The 22113-nt window shown below is 41.8% G+C and overlaps 1 protein-coding gene across 2 annotated transcripts in view; it reads left to right on the top strand.

Annotated features, from left to right (window-relative positions):
* The window catches only part of LOC126473201 (ecdysone-inducible protein E75), a 488568-nt gene that overhangs the window by 59595 nt on the left and 406860 nt on the right, over positions 1-22113 (top strand). Inside the window, exon 1 of one of the 2 annotated variants that reach the window (XM_050100103.1) lies at positions 3077-3183. The exons of the other annotated variant lie outside the window; for it this stretch is intronic. Coding sequence (XP_049956060.1) covers positions 3150-3183 — 34 coding nt within the window. The 5' untranslated portion in view covers positions 3077-3149. Of the gene's footprint in view, positions 1-3076; positions 3184-22113 lie in introns of those variants that run through there. 2 annotated transcript variants of the gene reach the window in all.

Here is a 22113-nt window from a genome sequence, read left to right as displayed (position 1 = left end):
GAAGAACGACTGCCGGAAAGCCTCCGTGCGCGCTCGAATCTCTCTAATTTTACATTCGTGATCTCCTCGGGAGGTATAAGTAGGGGGAAGCAATATATTCGATACCTCATCCAGGACCGCACCCTCTCGAAACCTGGACAGCGAGCTACGCCGCGATGCAGAGCACCTCTCTTGCAGAGTCTCACTGTTTGCCGGCTGCTGTGGCCTAGCGGTTCTAGACGCTTCAGTCCGGAACCGCGCTGCTGCTATGGTTGCAGGTTCGAATCCTGCCACGGGCATGGCTGTGTGTGATGTCCTTAGGTTAGTTAGGTATAAGTAGTTCTAAGTCTAGGGGACTGATGACCTCAAATGTTAAGTCCAATAGTGCTTAGAGCCATTTGAACCATTTTTTGAACCTCATTGTTTGGCCATCTCCCCTGAATCAAACAGCCAACCAATACTCCCTGCCTCCTTTTATACTATCGGTCTCGCCTCTCGTTACACTTGCTGGTCAATTCCGCATTACATAGATACTTTTCATTAAATAATGTATCGCTCCCGTAGGGGCAGGGAGGACACGATTAGACTTATTGCAGCGCACGCAGAGGCATTTAAACTTTCAGCAACGTAGGAAGAAACTCTAAAATTGGGTAGTACCGATGGCGGTTCCTCCAATAATTAGTACAGTTCGTTATCGTTTTCCGAATATGTATTCAAAAAATGGCTCTGAGCACTATGGGACTCAACTGCTGAGGTCATTAGTCCCCTAGAACTTAGAACTAGTTAAACCTAACTAACCTAAGGACATCACACACATCCATGCCCGAGGCAGGGTTCGAACCTGCGACCGTAGCGGTCTCGCGGTTCCAGACTGTAGCGCCTAGAACCGCACGGCCACTTCGGCCGGCCGAATATGTATTATGTGGATGTAAAGCCACTCAAAAACTGAGGATTACACAACAATAATTGTAGGGATACACGATAGAAGTCACTACGAGACACAGGTGAAACCAATGTAACAGGGGGATACTGGAGCGGATAATGTTATGTGCGACTGCGATGAAACTGCTGTGGAGATTGGCGGACAAGTAGGTATATAACCCAAGAGAGAGCTGTGTTCTTGAAAAAGATACGAAAAGACGAAATCGACAGATCTAAAGATAATTTATGGAATACCTAATCGGAATGTTATTGTCCATTGCCGTTTACATTACACGCAAGTGAAGTAATGCACAGCGTCGGCTGATCCATGAAGCAGAAAATTTTGTTGCCTATAAGGAGATTGCAAAGCCAGAAGAAATACGGGATGACCTGTGGAGGATATTTGATTGGTGTAGGGACTGCCACTTGACCATGGACATAAATAAACATAACATATTAAATAGGTCAAAAGGTGCACTGAGTCTAGAGTTCGATTACGCTTTTGGTGAAAGATCGCTGAAAATATGAACCACAAAAAATATCGAAAGCGACCTAAACTAGACTGACGACATGAAACAAGTTGTAGGAAGAGCATTAGCCAGGCTGAGAGGCAGCTGAGGAATCTTAATGAAATGTCGTTTCTCCTCGTAAGAAGTGGTTTTCAGAATACATGTTCGACCGATTCTTGAGTGTTGTTCATCATTCTGGGATCCTCATGAGGCATGGTTAAAAGCCAACATTGACAAGATCGGGACCTTTTGGTAAGTGCGAGGGCGTTACGGAGCTGATGGCAGCCACTACAAGAGAGGGGTGTATCATGGAGTGGATTGCGGTGACATTCTGAGAACGTACGTTCGACGAACTGTCAGCAACATACTATTTACTCCCAGATACTTCCTCTCGTGAGAGAACCAAAACGAGAAGTTCGGAAATATTGGAGCTCATGCGGAAGTTTATCTAACCTTTAGAGAATGGAACAGAGAAACGGGAAATGATAGTTTTACCGGAGGGACCGTCCGTCACACACCGTGTGAAGTGTCGATATACAAATAATTATTTTTTTGAGATATGAAAGATCAGGTTGACGTTTTCGAATGAAACGGGATACTTGAACTCCGCTTTCGAAAAAAGTGTGTGTGATATACCCAAAAACAAAACACGCTATAAATGTACAACAGGACGGAAAACTTAAGTACAGGACACATGGGTCTAAGAGTCTCGAAAAAGAAAATATTTCAAAATTAGTAAGTCTTTAACCACTTCCTATTGCTTCGCAGGTCGCATGCTGTCAAGCTATAAAAAGACTCAAAAGCAAGCCAATCTGTACAAATACACTTTCACAATTAACGTAATTGCAAGTGAGCAATAAACCAAAAATATTAAAAAGCATATTTTATAGTTTTTAGCCTTAATGTAGAAAAAAAACACGACCTTGGTGTAATAGTATTACAGAAATAAATCGAAACCCACAGAAGACGATGCATAGGGGTGGAAACATGTTTGAGTCAACAGAAAAAAGAAACGTATTGTGTGTTACAGAAGGCTGAATTTAAAAACCCAAATAAATGTGAAGAAAGGTGATAAGATGGCATTAGATAACATTCTGGAGCAGTGTATGTATGGCTGTGGTACTTACAGTTGTCGTTCATATAAAAATATACAAGGGTTTTTCCAGCAAAGGACTCACAAATTTTAAAGGCGTTCCTTTTGTTTCTGGCGATGTCTACAATTATTCGAGAACAATACTCAGTCTTACTTGCAGAGTGACTATTTATTTAACCTGATAAGATGACGAAAATTGGGAAGACCGACGCTTGCAGTGTATTCCGAATAAAATCCCGAAGGACAGAGGAAATTCCGGGATGACGAAGCGCCGGTCCGGCCGCGGACTCCGCTTAATTGGGTAGGTGGGCGGCTGGCGTCCTTTTAACTGCGCTGGCGGCCGGCCGGCTGCTGCGCAGTGCGCAGTGCGCAGCCGCGGTGACGTCACGCGTGCCAGTGAACCCTGCGCCGCGCCGGCCTTGACACGGCGCGCGACCGCCCGCCGCTATCGAACCCGCGCGCCCAGCCGCGCCGAGCTCAGCCGTTCCGCGAAAACACTTCCTCCCGCGCGCCGCATTTTTTCGTGTGAAACTTGCAAGAGACGTCACCTGCGCCGCCTAGAACCTGCCGCAGAGCTAGCCGAGACTTCTAATCCGTCAGTAGACGGTTTATGCCGGTAAAGTGAGGCATGTACACAGCGGAGGGTGATGCGCAATTACAGCGACGGCGTAAAGCAGGCAGGTAAGTACGACGAGAGGTGAAGATTCGTTTCGTGAAGTGTGAAGAACAATCCCTCGTGAACCTTTCCGTGAGATCCTTTGCACTGATACATGAAGTACTATTTCAAGATCCTGAACCTTACTTTCTTTCAAAATAATGTGCAATGCTGTCTCATTATTTCTATCGCACATGTTCCAAAACAAGTCAAGGAAATCCAAATTATGCTTTGTGTAATGTCAGCGATGGTAAGATTAGAGTAGTTTGGACGAATACCGAGCGATACTAAGAATGTTTCTTCCCGCAGATTACGAGCGAAAGTAACCCAAATCGACAAAATAACGCACATTCCACAGCACTCCGTAAGGTTTCTTACAAGTTGCCATATTCAAAAATCGTACCAACCAACACTTCAACAGGTAGCCATTCTAATCAGGCCTCCGTCGCTACCGGAAGAGCATCAGTATTGAAATTAATAAATTACTGTGTTGGTAAACCCCTTATGTTATTTGATTTTCAAACAGCTGAGCAAAACTGAATGTGCTCAGACATTTCTCTCTTTACTTATTCTGATCATCAATAAACTGACACACTTTTTAGCGCAATGCAATCTGCCTTCCAATATTCCCTACAAAAGAATGGCCCTGACTAACAATAACCTATACCTTTCACGAATCACTTGCCTCACAAAAATCTTCGTTACTCGAACTACTGCAATACAGCGAGCGCCAATAATGCCAGCTAAATAAAAGATTCAAACTACGGAAGGCACTAACTACTGATAGGCATAGTTAGCAAATGAAAGATTTTGATAGAGAACAAACAATGAATTTACCTTAATAATGTTCAAAAGTCATCATGTATATATCAGTTCATGATATCCAATATTACAAATTTACTCTTTCTGATGGACACACATCCAGATCGTCCGCTCTCAAAATTCTGCCATCTCTCTCCCCACATCCACCACTGCTGGCGACTCACCTCCACCTGCGCAACGCTACGCGCTGTTCACGTTCAACTGCCCAACAATGCAAACCAGCCACAGACTTCACACAGCACAGTCAGTGATTTTCATATAGAGCGCTACGTGGCGTTACCAACATTAAAACCTAAACAGCCTACTTACACAGTTTAATGAAACTTGCCATTTCACACTCCTATTTTATCGACATAGTTCGATACAACTGTGGCCTAAGAACCAATTTATACGGACCTCACTTAAGTATGGACGTTCGAGCCACTCGGTAAGTCCAGCCCATCAGCTGGTCCGGTTAAATAATCTTCCGTGCTTAGTTATGCCGATGGTGTCAAACTGAAGTCGCATTCACATGTTGCTCTATCTTCCGTCATCAAATTAGTTCCAGTTGGTTCATACTCGTAATTTCCTTAACGTCTGCTCTGGTCATTACTGATTAGTTTCGACTGTAGGAGGCCCTCATCCATAGAAAATCTCTGTCTTCTTCGGTATCACTGAATACAGTGAGGAGGTGCATGGTTACGAAATTGGAATATGATTTTGGGTAAGCGAATTTCAAAACGCCATCCATCCTGAATTTTCTCTGAACCACTTCAAGCGTAAGTCGGGTTGGATGTATGGACAATGATCGATCTTTTTTTATTTCTTTCGTCAATCTTTATACTGGTTTGATGCGGCCCGCAACAATTTTCTCTCTTACGCCAATTTCTTCAACGCGGGGTAGCACTAACTCAATGACGTCCAATTTTTGCTATATATCCTAGTGTCTGTCTTCCTTTGCAACTTTTTACCTCTATGGTTTCCACTTGTACCATGGAAGTTATCCCCTGGTATCTTAAAATATTTACTACCATCATATTTCTTCTTATAGTCAATATTTTCAGATGTTAAAGTCCTCGCTGATTTTGCGAAGGAGTTCCCCATTTCTTACCTGATAGATTCGTGCTTTTATCCAGTTGATCTTGTGCTACTCTTCTGACCTCGAGGTCGATGGGACATTAAATCGACCTTTCTCTCCTTTCTTGACTTGATGAAACTGGTGGAGGATCTAAAAAAGTAAGATCGGGACCACACTGACGGCGTTACAGAATTGTGAAGCCCACTGCGTTTAAACAGTCACTAAAATTATGATACACATGATGGAAGACCCAACCTGAGACAGGTACTGCAACATGTAACAACTGGTTTTTTTTTTCATTACTATGACAATTTTTAGAACTGGTCAGTGTACACTCAAACAATTCAATTTTGGTGAAGAAAGCAGCAATATACTACAAAGATCACTGCAGACGTCGCATTGCCAGTCGACGATGCCTCCGATTACTGTCTACTGTGCCATTAGAGTTGCTATTGTATTGCCTCATTGCATCGAATATTGATCGTCATTCCATGGGTACTGCTTTGTCTTAACGTGCACAGTTAATTGCTGGGAACACGTTGCTGGCGAGCTTAGGAACTGTATTTGCATTTTCTCACATCGCCGCATTCAAGAATTTTGCAATTGTTTATGTACTTTGCTTTGAGTTAATTTAACAGCGTTGGTGTAACTCCGCTGTTCAAATAAAGGCATGAAAGATTTTCGATTTTACCAGCAATTTTTTGCAATAGGAGATACAATGTGTCATCTGTACCTATGTGATGAATAGTCGTACAAATGACAGAATATAAATTGCAGGTGATGTCAATACCTAATGATTGCTGTGTCTGTTTATAAGACACTGGTCGGTCCCTCATTTTTTGTCAGAGGATCTTTCCTCGGTAACGATTTGTACCGTCTCAGTACAGTACGTAAAAGTGTCGATAGTCTTCAGACATTGAAAACGTTTACCAGATGCATTGCACATAAGGAGGAAAACTGCACGCCGAACTTGCTCTTTCATCGTTCACACATCTGCGATGCTCCGGATCGTCTATCAGAGTCCATCTCCGACGCTTTTCACCAAAATTAAGAGCGCTACACCTAAAGCAATTGGTAGAAATCTCAGAATTTAATTAGGAGAAGCAACTGAGTACAGTTTAGCAACGACCACCCGTGATGGGATTTCAGCATTTGACTCAATCGAGAATACAAAATTCTGATCCTCTCGTCGGAGGTTCGAGTCCTCCCTCGTGCATGAGTGTGTATGTTGTCCTTTCAGCGTAAGTTAGTTTAAATTAGATAAAGTAGTGTTTAAGCCTAGGGACCAATGACCTCAGTAGTATGGCACGTAAGAAGTTACCAACACAAACAAAATTCGAAGTACGATCTCTGGTCGTGGATTGTGGCTAAAAATAACGTACGTTATGTACTAACATCATATCTCTCCTCGACCTCAACGGTCTTGTCAGAACAACACCGACATAATCAACCATTCCCATCAGAGCAAAATCCTTTCCGTCACACTCCATCGTTCGGCCGCCCTCTCTAAGTCCGTCTCAGTACCAGGAACCGGACATTGGAACAACCTCCCACGTTATATTAGAGAACTAAATAACATTTCCAGCTTCAGAAGACAGGTAATGACATATCTACTAAAGCAATAATAAGATTACCGTTATCCTTGTACGCACTCCTTACCCTTGTACAACCCTCTTCCCAACCTGATCTTCCTTATTTTTCAGTACTGTTAGCATATATAGTCTCCTTAAATTTTCTTTTTCCAGAAATCACTACATCAGAAAACATCTATTATGTGAGTAATTTAGTTACATAAAACAGCAACCAGTCACTTTTTTGAGTATGTTTCATTCCATGAACCGGTTTTCGAACCTTTTCAGGTTCATCTCCAGAAGATTTCTGGAGGTTTCACCATTTTAGCATAATGCTGGGTGTTGGTTCTGTGAGAAAAAGATGGAACACGCTTTAGTGCATCGCCATGACTATTCTTCTTATATCTGTCACAATCATTATTTTTGTTGTCACAATTATTGTCATTATTATTATTATTAGTATTAGTATTGATGTTATGGCTATTATCACTATTAGTGGCAGCAATTGCAGTAGTATAAAAACGCCAGTATTAACTTTGTTAGTTCATAATGAGTATAATTTACTCATACAGCCACTTCTGACACTCAGATCGTTTAAAAATTTGTTGTCATATTAGAATTGTTATACCTTAGGTAAATATGATGTTATAGATAGTGTGAAACCCTAGTCCGATACAAGAGAGTACCTAATGGCCATAATCGGGTCAGGGTAAATAAATTAAATCAAATAAACACCACAAGAAGGAAATAGCATTTTTTTTTAAAAAAAGAAGAAGAAGAAGAACAATAATAATACGGTAGGTTATCCGTGATAATCAGCTTCATCATCATCATCATTATCATCGTCATCATCGGCAGCAGGAGCAATTACAGCTGGCATTTCACATCTTCTCCTAGATGGAGGCCTCTTGCGGGCTCCAGCCATACACATTCATGTGGTCGCTGCATGTTTCTAGTGTTGCCTTCTCACCTCCTATTAGGTCGTCTTCTCCGTCTATTCCTTCTTGGTTCATCTATCACTGACTCACTGGGTGCTTATCTCGACCACATCCATTACAATCTCGTTACAGTCGTAGGTCTAATTCCGTTTTCCATTTGATTTTGTTCCTTTGTCCACTTGTTTTGTTGTCACTCCTTATAATTTCCAAGATTTGTCTCTTTGAGAAACCCTTCCTTCAACTGCAGATGGTCGTTTTGAACCAAGGGCTCGTTACCTGCGGAAATCTCAGTGAGAAATGCTAGTGATTAAAACGTTATTTCTGGCATCGTTTTAAGCGAATGTGTTCAGCAGTTATTTCTTCTCAAATCCTCCCCCCACCTCCTCTCTCGCCTCTTCTCCTGCACTGATCCAACTTTTTTTTTTTTGTAATTTTGTATCCAGACGACAGTGAATTGATTGGGACGGGCCACCAGCGCCTTTTAGGTATCAGTGAACCGTCCCCGCCTTCGCAGATGATTAATCACGACCGGGCTGACAAGTGAACAGCAGCTGCAGAACTCCGCCTGTTGCCGCTGTCCACTTGGCTGCCATTGACGTCAGCCTAGCACGTAGCTTGGGAGACAGACTGCTCGCTCCTTCATTAGCCGCGCGGCGTGCGGCGTTCGGCCTTGACCCCGTGCGCTCACTAATGATGGGACGAGCGACTCGTTTTTACGGCCGACTAGTCCAGTCAATTTTTTTCGCTCAGTCACTTTTTCAGACGAGCGAAACGACCGAGTGAAACTAGTCTGTGCTGCCACGTCAGCTGTTTGAATGTCTTTCTTGTGTGAGTGGTTTCACTTAATGTGTGACAAACAGCTGACACAAGTCTGCAACGCTTACGCCAGTTATAAGAATTTTTCCGTCAGTCTACGAGGTTGAGTGATTTCGCTTGCATACTAGTTCAATCTTTCGGTCATAAATGAACCATTATTACTACTGCCAAATTTTTAAGGTCAAATAACGTATCTTATTTCAAGAGAGACGTGTGTTTCTACAAATAAAATATTTTCGAAATTTGTGTGTTTATTTACATGAATACGAATTTTTCATGCTTCTTTTATTAAATATCAACTTTTGGTGGATTTTAAAATGTGCTAAATGATATAATTTATGGTTAAATAAATAATTTTTCACTTTGCATTTATTGAAGCTCTGTGTCTATCTTCCCGCTGGTTTGCACTTACCGCCGACAGTTCTCTTTCTGCAAATGCTATGGTGATGTGATCAGACACCATATACGATACAATATTTTTTATTTGTTTGGTGACTTAATCGCTTACTTTTACGTACATACTCCTATCTGTCGGATGTGTTTTTCGCGAAAAATATTTGTCATCATTCGTCACTTCATTTGTAATTTTCCTTAATTAATACGTTCTCAGAATATAAATCATCCTTGCTGATACTATATATCGCACTGAATTTACCTTGAAGATCACTTTTAATCCAGTCATATGATTTCTCCCATTCAGACTCTACTGACTGTGAGAGATTCGGCATTTTCATCCAGACCCATAGTTCACTGTAAATAATCGCACTGTTCATAAACATGGCCGAGGAACTGAATTGAAAGCTGCATATTGGCACCAAGTGAAGAATAAGTATCGAAGTGACAAAAATGGTGGTGACAGGTGATAACAGACTACAGTCAACAATAATGATTGTTTCCGAATAATCGACTGTTTCGGATCAGAATTGAAAGCGCCAAGGGTCAGGCTAGTCCGTTCGTCACTGTTAGTACTCCACAAGGGTGCACGCTTGATCACAGACCGTTTACGTTTTACGATGTGGCCAGAGACAGACTTGTCTGTGAAACTGAAGTATCAGTGTGATTGTGAACAGTAGTTCCTCATACTTGTGAAACAATATACCTACTGCTTTTCATACGTTTTGAAATTTAGGCAGTATTTGTACATTCATGTGATTTCTACGTACATTGCCGGTGACGTAATGTTCTGTACAAAATATTTATCTTCCGCAATATTAAATGGCTGAACAGGGTTTAAGGGCTTGAATCAAATGATTAATTTATGTGTATCGCCAAAACTTTTTTTAGCAAAAATGAATCCACACTGTTATTCCAATTTTTCAGTGTTCCATTCTTCTTTCTTCTTCAACTTTGCACCTCTAACGACACGTCACCTTAATTAGCTACATATTAATTGCATATAGAACAACTTAATGCACACAATATACACTGAAAAGAAAAATAAATGCACGGTGCACAAGGCAGAAATTATCCGAATGGGACGGAAATCGGTAGATTGTACGTGTACAGACTAACAGATGATTACAATTTCAGAAAATTTGCATGTCTTATTCAAGAGAAAGAGCTTCACTAATGGAGCAAGTCAGTAACGCGTTGGTCCACCTGTGGAAATTATGCAAGCAGTTATTCGGCTTGGCACTGATTGATAGAGTTGTTGGGTGTACTCAGCAAATTCTCTCCATTTGGTGCTTCAGATTGTCAAAATCCCTAGATGCTTGGGGGGCCCTGCCCATAATGCTCCAAACGTTCTCCATTGGGGAGAGATCCGACAACCTTGCAGCTGGCCGCTGTGGCCGAGTGGTTCTAGGCGCATCAGTCGGGACCCTCGCTGCTGCTACGGTTGCAGGTTCGAATCCTTCCTCGGGCATGGATGTGTGTGATGTCCTTAAGTTAGTTAGGTTTAAGAAGTCTAGGAGACTGATGACCTCAGATGTTAAGGCACATAGTGCTCAGAGCCATTTGAACCATTTTTGCCAACCTTGCTGACCAAGGTAGGGTTTGGCAAGCACGACAAAAAGCAGTAGAAACTCTCGCCACGTGCGGGCAGACACTATTATGCTGAAATGTAAGCTCAGGATGGCTTGCCATGAAGGGGAAAAAAAAAAACGGGGCGAGGAATATCGTTGACGTACTGTTTTGCTGTTAGTGTATCAATCCCAGTGCATCACTCATTGTTTTGGGCAGTATGGCGCACGACAGTCAGGCTGCTACCCCGTCGCTTCCCGAGGAGTCTTCAGACACGCCTTCGCTTACCTTTCGGGGTCACTTCGGAGCGAGACTCATCACTGAAGACAATTCTACTCCAGTCAGTGAGATTCCAGCCGTAGACGTGAGGGCAAGAGGTGTACCAACGCGTTGTCGACTTGCTCAATTTTTGAGGAACTTTCTCTTCAGTAAGTCATCCAGTTTTTCTGAAATTTGAGTTATTTGTTTTTCTGCTTTTGTACATCACATCTACCGATTTTCGTCCCATTCGGATAATTCCATTGTTGTGCGTCGTTTCTTTTTCTTTTATTTTTCTTTTTATTCAATGTGGAAAACTACAACGGACTGCGCCAGTCCTTTTCATTCAGATTGTTGCAGAGTATAGTTTGAACTGAAGGAAAGAATGAACAATAGTACAGCTGATACGTAATACTACAGCAGACTGAACTATTGTTTTCATTCGCTTCTTTCCATAGACTGGTTTCACCAAAAAGAGTAGAGGAATAATTCAGCTGATATATAAAGTGCAACAGAATGAGTCGATTTTTTTCTAACAATAGACTAAATTGATTATTTTCTGGCGACTTTCACATCGAAAAAATGCCGCGGCGTCTGGCGCATTGCCTTGGCTTAACATGTCATTTGAAGGCATGAGATTACGTATTTCGCTTCTAGCAAAAGTGTATAGTAGGCCTCTGAAGTAATGAACCGTTCGACGGGGTTAGAAAAAGATGCATGTCATTCCAGTTGGCTCTGAGCACTATGGGACTTAACATCTCAGGTCATCAGTCCCCTAGAACTTAGAACTACTTAAACCTAACTAACCTAAGGACATCACACACATCCATGCCCGAGGCAGGATTCGAACCTGCGACCGTAGTGGTCGCGCGGTTCCAGACTGTGGCGCCTAGAACCGCTCGGCCACACCGGCCGGCTCAGTTTTCAAAATGAGTGAATGAAATTACAGATAAAGATCTCCACGGATAACAAAAGTACTCTCTGCATCCACACTGCATCCGCAAGTCCCATATACGCAAGTCTTTTTTCTGCACCAGCGGAATTTCAAATATTGTGAACCACTTTAACTCGTTCGGTGGTCTGGAAGTCTGACAATAGGTCTGCCCCTGATCTGAATTTTCGTCTGGTGAAGTCGGACTTCGTAATTTACCCAACATAGGACAAGAATGAAGATGCTGATCATGACCACGATTTAGTACAGTACAGTTCTTTATGCTGTGGTTTTTTGTAGTAATTACTGAAACAAACTGATTTACTGATATTTTTTGTAGAATGATTCCACAATACTCGGAAGCAATATGAATTGTGTTATAAGCTGTTGTCATAAATACCATACTGTTAAATGTCAATACAGACATTCACTAGAGGTCCAAATGGTGATGCATTTAATTTGAAAAACAGAACGTTTTTTGAGAAGACATGATCTGATTATCAAATTCTTGAAATTGTTATGTCATCACGCGAAGTCTATAATTTGCAAGCTGCAAAAATACATTGCCAGATGCATACAAGAGACACTCAATAATGTCAGAAAACTCCGTTCACAAAGTGACGAAAATCCATTGCTGTTCACTCAAAAAAAATTATAACACCTTCGAGGGTGGGATAGCTGTCACCAGCATCAGCTGGTGTGAGTCGAAGAAACTCCTACTCTGCATATTTGGTATCTGAGATGGTAGGATGAAGCATAGAAGAAGGGCTTTAACGTTCCATCGACGATGAGCTACGGTCTAGGATTAATATAGAAAAAATTGACAGAAGGAACAGCTGTGGGTTCGTTTCGTATGCACCAGATCATCCGACTCTAGCATCAAACAACAACAAGCGACATATTCTGCGTCTTGAAGGCGTTTGTTGTCAGTGTTCTGACAGCGCTCATTTCGGGCAGATACAAGCTAGTGCCGCATACAGGAGGAGTCAGCTGCTCCTAGCTATTGGGTTTTATGCAACCCGCAACGCCTTCAAATACCATGTACGAGATTTTCATATCCTCTCGCTCCCTAGTCCTACAGAAAAAAATGATTCAAGATCGTTTTTTTTACGAAACATAACATAGTTAGATTTTGTTCTGAGATATATTCTTGCTAGAGGCCATAGTTTTCGGATTATTTAAGAAAAACGTGCAAAAGTGACACTGAAACATGTTTTTCTTGGCTCAATCGGAAACTGTGACCTCCTGCGAAAACGTATCATAGTACAAAATTTAACTACATTAAATTTTCTATAAAAAGGTCCAATTCACTTTTTTCTGTAGAACTATTAGTTTGTACATAGCGAGCGACAAAATACGAAAACCTAACACATAGTTTCTGAAGGCATTGTGGGTTGCTTAAGACTCATAGCAGGGACAGCTAAATCACTTTGGATATCCGACAAAGTAATCAACCGCAAAATTAGAGCTTACAATCATTCTTCCCCGCACCGTACGTGAATGAAACAGGCGTAATTAAGCTGGGGCTAGAGTTAATGATCACGCACACTATAAACATTCCACGAAGCAGCAAAAACTGGCTTACAGATCCGTATGTAGATACAGGGCCCATCATTTCAGCACAGTTGTCCAAATAAAATTTACGCCCACAGTGCTGCGTTAGATATGTGCCTTCACGCACAGCGCAATATTTTTCACGTGCTGCCCTGCGTCTTGGACCAGTAACTTCCCTCGCCTACCTCCCCCCCCCCCCAACCGCAAGTTCTTTAAAGACTCCAACCCTCATGAATAAAACTGCTTGAAACAGTGGATGAATGCTGTCGGCATTCTGCATTTAGCAAGAGCTACTTCATTTCAACGCTAATGACATCGTATCTCTTGAACCATGTGTCGTACAATGACATAATTTTGTAAGTACATTCAGTTGTATATGTGGATACTGTACGCAAAACGTGTTTCGAATACATTTAGTAGTAAAGAAGTAATAAATTAAAACGTCATGCCTTAGGGTGCAGGTTTACTGCGTGAATAGTAAAAATGAAGCAATTTTTTTTCCTATTTCCTTGTGTGGGCGGTATGGAAAAAAATTTCTAAAAGGTTTGAAATTATGCATAAAGTTTGTTGGAAGTTGTTAAGTGCTGTCAGTCTCGAATACTGGATGAATGTAGTCTGAGTAATTTTTGCACCGTGAATCACGCTGCTTCAGAAAGTATACATAATTTCTAACTTCAAAAACTTCACTCAGTGTGCTAAACTTTTAACATCAGATTATACCTTTTAACGACTGGATTATCACAGCATTTTAAATTTTTAAATTCGATCAGTAAGTACACAGGCGGAAAAAAATCACAACACGAAGAAAGGGATGTGCGAAATAAACGGAAGTTGGTAGTCGTGTTTCTACGTCTGAGAGATGATGTCTGTTCAAATTTTCCGCTAGCCACATTTTTCCTGTCAGTGTATATGATATGCTGAATATGATTTTTTTCTCCTTGGGAAGCCGATAGATACGGAACGTGGAACTGGGACTGGGTGACTGTTTTGGCCGTTCACTGGCAGAAAAATGGCAGTAATTCTCGTTGTTGTGGGCACTTTTGCTGCATGTTTTTACACAACATGTCTCACGAAAAGCCCGTCGATAACTGTTCCGTTCTCGAACTAGAAGATGCGTCCCACAATGTATGCACAAAAGGCCGCGAGTCGCTTCTAAGTTTAGCAATGCAGGTGTCTTCGCCCGCCGCAGGCGACCTTTAGCAGTGAACTCTGCGCTCCGGCCTTGACCTCACAGCACACTCGATTATGCCGGCATATAACTCAAGAGCTAACATTCCGTCGGTTGTTCAAACAAAGACAGGGGAAGAAGGGACAGAGAGAGAGAAAGAGACACAGAGAGAAGGCTGTTGTCATAAGATGAGCGTTTCTCGTGGGTGTGTCAGTCAGTTTAAACGAGATTTCGCCGTTTCCCTAACTTATTCACCATTGCTTTGAACCTGTCGCCAACAAAATTAATTTGAAAGGAGACCAGTGTGTTAGGGATGGGAAAAACCGACCGATTAAAACGGGTACCAGTGTTTTACTTCTGAAAAAACCAGTATTTTTCGGTATTTGTTTACTCTCGATTATATAGGGGTTTTCTTTATTTTTTTACTAATAGCCCGGCAGAAAAACCGAAATATCAACTAAACACAACAGCAGTGCTATAATTTTTGGTTTTCAAATAAACTTTTTTTTTAAACGAGTAACTGTTATTCGTAAAATTTCCATTGCTTTAAAACATTGCATTATTATAGAAAATGGGAAAAACGGTCAGTGATATTTTTATAACAATGCCGACGAAAACGAGCAGGAAACACATGGCACAAGAATTGGTTCAGTATTGCTGAGACGATAATGTACCTGTTACCATGTGGCCCGTATACAGGATGGCATGCGTCTATATGCAGTGTGCAGACCTGCCCGATCTGGTCTGTACGATAGCTTCATGCTGTCATCGCCGGATATCAGTTCAATTACAGAATGGCAACATCCCTACTCTGAAAGCGTTTTACGAAGTGCGGTATCGATGAATATGGTTTAAAAGACTAAGAGCAGGAGGAACAACAACAAACTTGGACATCATAAGATGAGAAAACATAAAACCTAACAATTCATTCACAGTTTACCATAAAAATAGGAAGTAGCTGATCCGTTGCCTATGTCTACGTAATATGCATTTCTCTGCTTGTAGCGTTTGAAAAGCTTTTGAAAACAGACAAATTAACATGAAAAACCGAGTTCTTCAACTTCAGTTTTCACCCTTTAGGCGCTGACTGTTCGTAATACCCAAATAATGGTATGATACTCAATTATAACATGTTTTTGAGCATAGTTTCAAAATATCAGAAACAGTAGGAGAATACTAGTCATTTTTAGTAGTATTCAACCACGATCACTTTTCAAGAAAAGCAGCGAACGGTGGGCGTGCTATGTTTTTTGTGTTCTATTTTTTGTTTAATTTGCTTATTTAATTTCGTATTTCGATTCTATCAGACTTGAAAATGAGAGAAACAGATTTTTTTCCAATTTTCTTCGATTTCCATCTTTATTACAGGAAATAAAAGTAATAAAAAAATTGAAAATCGGTCAGTTCAGAAAAAGGACATTTTGAAAGGTTTTAAAACTCAGATTAAACTGGCGTTGAATAAAACCGATATATCAGCAAATCTATTGTTTCAGCGACAACTGGCATCACTAATGCGTGTGATGTTATCACATCACCTGTGCTTCAACCCATGAAATTTCGGTTAGAATCTAACAAAAGTTTACCTAAATCGTCTGTCCACCAAGCGTGACGGATTTTACAACTTGAATCTGTATAGGAAAAAATATTGTTCCGTTATACACCTGCACAGTGCATAACAGCACTCACAGAGAGGGCGTAAAATCAATTACAATCCTTGCCTAAAATTAAACTTGTTACATTTCAAGAATTTCGCCAGGACACTGCACTGGCTGGGTAAAATAACTACTAATTTTTAAAAGCATTTACCTCAATTACCCGAAACAAATGAACTCCGTCCATTTTTTCTAACTTATTGGCTTTCGGGACCCGCCCATACAGCCACCTCCATAGCGGAGTGGCAACTACGACGGTACGAACGTGAGGACAACACAACACCCAGTGCACGAGCGGAGAAAATCTCCGACCCCGCCGGGAATCAAACCCGGACCCCTTCGGTTAACAATCCACTGCGCTGACCGCCCAGCTACCGTGACAGATAAACTACGTCATTTCGAAGCAACGGTTCTGAGGATAACATTCAGTCGCAAACAAGCAATCCCGTAGGTCTACTGCAATTTGCCGTTCGATTAGAGAACTCATTGAGTATTCTAGTCTCACCACTTCTCCCGAAAAATACAAATTTTTCTGTATCTTTGGGATTTACGGAACATAACTGGAAGACTGTACATATATTCATATGTGATTCACATGGAACAGGTGTACTAATGGCCTTCTTGTATTCACGAGTTAACAAAAATGGTTCAAATGGTTCTGAGCACTATGCGACTTAACTTCTGAGGTCATCAGTCGCCTAGAACTTAGAACTAATTAAACCTAACCAACCTAAGGACATCACACACATCCATGCCCGAGGCAGGATTCGAACCTGCGACCGTAGCGGTCGCTCGGCTCCAGACTGTAGCGCCTAGAACCGCACGGCCACTCCGGCCGGCACGAGTTAACAATGAAAAGTACACATGACAGCGTTGTTAACAGGCAGAGCAACTGTTTGTTTTTGATAGAGCTCATCCGAGGTGACTACTCACTGCGGTGGTACATACTCTAAAAGTGAAGCCATACGCAGCGGCTTAGCATTAGCCATGCGCAAGGAAGAAGAAAAATATCTCGTATTTGAGAAGGTGGTCGTTCAAAACTCTGTTCGTCCATCCAGATTTACATTTTCTGTGTTTTCGTTGGTTATTCTTTGGCCTACCAACGAGACGTATGTGTCCCGCGACAAGTTATTAGAGAGCTAACTGGACTTTTTTGCGTGTTATTGCTATGTATCAGTGTCCCACTGGTAAAGGAAGGCCAACTAGAACCATGGACCTTGCCGTTGGTGGGGAGGCTTGCGTGCCTCAGCGATACAGATAGCCGTACCGTAGGTGCAACCACAACGGAGGGGTATCTGTTGAGAGGCCAGACAAACGTGTGGTTCCTGAAGAGGGGCAGCAGCCTTTTCAGTAGTTGCAAGGGCAACAGTCTGGATGATTGACTGATCTGGCCTTGTAACAATAACCAAAGCGGCCTTGCTGTGCTGGTACTGCGAACGGCTGAAAGCAAGGGGAAACTACAGCCGTAATTTTTCCCGAGGGCATGCAGCTTTACTGTATGATTACATGATGATGGCGTCCTCTTGGGTAAAATATTCCGGAGGTAAAATAGTCCCCCATTCGGATCTCCGGGCGGGGACTACTCAAGAGGATGTCGTTATCAGGAGAAAGAAAACTGGCGTTCTACGGATCGGAGCGTGGAATGTCAGATCCCTTAATCGGGCAGGTAGGTTAGAAAATTTAAAAAGGGAAATGGATAGTTTGAAGTTAGATATAGTGGGAATTACTGAAGTTCGGTGGCAGGAGGAACAAGACTTCTGGTCAGGTGACTACAGGGTTATAAACACAAAATCAAATAGGGGTAATGCAGGAGTAGGTTTAATAATGAATAGGAAAATAGGAATGCGGGTAAGCTACTACAAACAGCATAGTGAACGCATTATTGTGGCCAAGATAGATACGAAGCCCACACCTACTACAGTAGTACAAGTTTATATGCCAACTAGCTCTGCAGATGACGAAGAAATTGAAGAAATGTATGATGAAATAAAAGAAATTATTCAGATTGTGAAGGGAGACGAAAATTTAATAGTCATGGGTGACTGGAATTCGAGTGTAGGAAAAGGGAGAGAAGGAAACATAGTAGGTGAATATGGATTGGGGGACAGAAATGAAAGAGGAAGCCGCCTGGTGGAATTTTGCACAGAGCACAACATAATCATAACTAACACTTGGTTTAAGAATCATGAAAGAAGGTTGTATACATGGAAGAACCCTGGAGATACTAAAAGGTATCAGATAGATTATATAATGGTAAGACAGAGATTTAGGAACCAGGTTTTAAATTGTAAGACATTTCCAGGGGCAGATGTGGACTCTGACCACAATCTATTGGTTATGACCTGTAGATTAAAACTGAAGAAACTGCAAAAAGGTGGGAATTTAAGGAGATGGGACCTGGATAAACTAAAAGAACCAGAGGTTCTACAGAGATTCAGGGAGAGCATAAGGGAGCAATTGACAGGAATGGGGGAAGGAAATACAGTAGAAGAAGAATGGGTAGCTTTGAGGGATGAAGTAGTGAAGGCAGCAGAGGATCAAGTAGGTAAAAAGACGAGGGCTAGTAGAAATCCTTGGGTAACAGAAGAAATATTGAATTTGATTGATGAAAGGAGAAAATATAAAAATGCAGTAAGTGAAACAGGCAAAAAGGAATACAAACGTCTCAAAAATGAGATCGACAGGAAGTGCAAAATGGCTAAGCAGGGATGGCTAGAGGACAAATGTAAGGATGTAGAGGCTTATCTCACTAGGGGTAAGATAGATACCGCCTACAGGAAAATTAAAGAGACCTTTGGAGATAAGAGAACGACTTGTATGAATATCAAGAGCTCAGATGGAAACCCAGTTCTAAGCAAAGAAGGGAAAGCAGAAAGGTGGAAGGAGTATATAGAGGGTCTATACAAGGGCGATGTACTTGAGGACAATATTATGGAAATGGAAGAGGATGTAGATGAAGATGAAATGGGAGATAAGATACTGCGTGAAGAGTTTAACAGAGCACTGAAAGACCTGAGTCGAAACAAGGCCCCCGGAGTAGACAATATTCCATTGAAACTACTGACGACCGTGGGAGAGCCAGTCCTGACAAAACTCTACCATCTGGTGAGCAAGATGTACGAAACAGGCGAAATACCCTCAGACTTCAAGAAGAATATAATAATTCCAATCCCAAAGAAAGCAGGTGTTGACAGATGTGAAAATTACCGAACTATCAGCTTAATAAGTCACAGCTGCAAAATACTAACACGAATTCTTTACAGACGAATGGAAAAACTAGTAGAAGCCAACCTCGGGGAAGATCAGTTTGGATTCCGTAGAAACACTGGAACACGTGAGGCAATACTGACCTTACGACTTATCTTAGAAGAAAGATTAAGGAAAGGCAAACCTACGTTTCTAGCATTTGTAGACTTAGAGAAAGCTTTTGACAATGTTGACTGGAATACTCTCTTTCAAATTGTAAAGGTGGCAGGGGTAAAATACAGGGAGAGAAAGGCTATTTACAATTTGTACAGAAACCAGATGGCAGTTATAAGAGTCGAGGGACATGAAAGGGAAGCAGTGGTTGGGAAGGGAGTAAGACAGGGTTGTAGCCTGTCCCCGATGTTGTTCAATCTGTATATTGAGCAAGCAGTAAAGGAAACAAAAGAAAAATTCGGAGTAGGTATTAAAATTCATGGAGAAGAAATAAAAACTTTGAGGTTCGCCGATGACATTGTAATTCTGTCAGAGACAGCAAAGGACTTGGAAGAGCAGTTGAATGGAATGGACAGTATCTTGAAAGGAGGATATAAGATGAACATCAACAAAAGCAAAACAAGGATAATGGAATGTAGTCTAATTAAGTCGGGTGATGCTGAGGGAATTAGATTAGGAAATGAGGCACTTAAAGTAGTAAAGGAGTTTTGCTATTTGGTGAGCAAAATAACTGATGATGGTCGAAGTAGAGAGGATATAAAATGTAGGCTGGCAATGGCAAGGAAAGCGTTTCTGAAGAAGAGAAATTTGTTAACATCCAGTATTGATTTAAGTGTCAGGAAGTCATTTCTGAAAGTATTCGTATGGAGTGTAGCCATGTATGGAAGTGAAACATGGACGATAAATAGTTTGGACAAGAAGACAATAGAAGCTTTCGAAATGTGGTGCTACAGAAGAATGCTGAAGATTAGATGGGTAGATCACATAACTAATGAGGAAGTATTGAATAGGATTGGGGAGAAGAGAAGTTTGTGGCACAACTTGACCAGAAGAAGGGATCGGTTGGTAGGACATGTTCTGAGGCATCAAGGGATCACCAATTTAGTATTGGAGGGCAGCGTGGAGGGTAAAAATCGTAGGGGGAGACCAAGAGATGAATACGCTAAGCAGATTCAGAAGGATGTAGGTTGCAGTAGGTACTGGGAGATGAAAAAGCTTGCACAGGATAGAGTAGCATGGAGAGCTGCATCAAACCAGTCTCAGGACTGAAGACCACAACAACAACAACAACAACTAATGGTTAGCAGAATTCTTATAATTACATATTGAATCTGAAGGTTCTGCTGTCCTCAAGTTTCATTATTAACCATCGTCACCGTATTGTCACATCGAATTAGTTCGCACTTGCAGGTAGGCAACCCAATTACCAGATTCGCAAAGCGGACCACCTTCTCGTCTGCTCGGGCACATCGCACCCGCGAATTGACACATGCCGCATCACAGATGAAGCCCATACTGAGTAGTTGTAGTGTGAGTTATAAGGTTGGAGAGACGCTATGTCTAGTGACGTGTGTCTGTTTGAAGTATGACTTGTAGGCTTTGCGCAGACGTCTTCTGAAATCCTTGAGGTACTTATGAAGACTCCTGTGGGTCCTAGCCCCCACCCTCTCCAGCCCCCTTGGAACACGATACGGCGGTAAATATTCTTTTTATATCTTTACTTCTAAGAAATTAATTAAAATACCCTTACATTAATACTTCTTAAATAAATTTGGTAGTCAGAGGGTTAAGGCAAATACCGGATTGTTTCGTTTTGCAACGACAGGTCATTTTCTTTGTCTATCCTTTTTAACAATGTATCCACGTCGAGAATAAAATAGTGTATACCGTGTTACAATTTAGAGTGAAGTAAAAATTTATAGGCATAGCCAGTTTGGGCTAATGACAGCCACCTTCAGACTTCCTCGGTGTAAGTCGTCAAAGAAAGTCGCTTTGCCACATTGCTCGGCCGTTAAAGAACTTATATTGACTCAAGAATACCTTGAAGCAACTTTCTTTAACAAATTACGTTCAACAAAGCGATTAGAAGAAAGTCATGCACAGCAGAAACTGGATGCGTTTTCGATAATGTCATATTTGCAGTCACAGACTGTGAAAAACATTGTAAATAAGCTACTTGCCATCGGTGATTCTGTCACTGTCATTATTTCCACTATGTGCTGAAGTTTCAACATTTTTAGGAAACCGATTCGTCCTGAAATCGCTTGTTGCCGAATTGCTTTCTAAGAGCGTGTTATAGGTCCCAGTCAATACTTGCAGTGGCTTTTCTCGGTTGTTCCCGAAGTGGCAAAAGAAAGCGAACTCTCTTGAGATATTTGGAACTCTACTCATAAAAGCTTTAATTTTTAAGATGCCTACTTGAACGTTAGTACTTTTATTTACTGTATTTCCAGAGGGTAACAAAGGTTTCACGTGTAACTGTATGTGTCTTAGGCATTGATTTCTATGTACTTGGTAGATTTTGCTTCCTCCACGTTGGGACGCTATGATGTAGGTCAAGGATCGCAGAACCTTGGCGTCACCACTGGACGCAGAGAGAAGTTTGGCGTCCCAGCGATGCTTTTGGTGTATCCGGGCTGCGGAAGGGCGTGTCCAGAAATAGCGTAGCTGCGAGGGTGGCCGCCGGAAGAGGAGCTGCAGCCGAGTCTGGCTGAGAGAAGCAGGGGGACCAGACGTCTGGGTACCTCGCAAGTCACTGCCGAGGATCGTTAATCCAGAGCTGTCCGCCGGGAAAAGGCCAAGCAGGGGCCCAAGGAATGGAAACACAAGAGCTCACCAACTCTGAAGGACAGGCAATCACGACACTATCTTTGCCTTACATTTGCTCGTTTAGTGCGTATCCCACAATTCTGTCATTACGTTGCATACATAAACTTCCGCTGTGATGCCTGTACCCGATACCGACGATAACAGCCAGCGACGGAAGTTGCCGAAAAGGGTCCTTTCACTCCAAAACACTATGTCTC

This window comes from Schistocerca serialis, chromosome 4, assembly GCF_023864345.2.
Source record: "Schistocerca serialis cubense isolate TAMUIC-IGC-003099 chromosome 4, iqSchSeri2.2, whole genome shotgun sequence".
Taxonomy (NCBI): domain Eukaryota; kingdom Metazoa; phylum Arthropoda; class Insecta; order Orthoptera; family Acrididae; genus Schistocerca; species Schistocerca serialis.
Note: the sequence above shows the minus strand (reverse complement) of the source record. Positions and strands in the feature narration are given on the sequence as shown.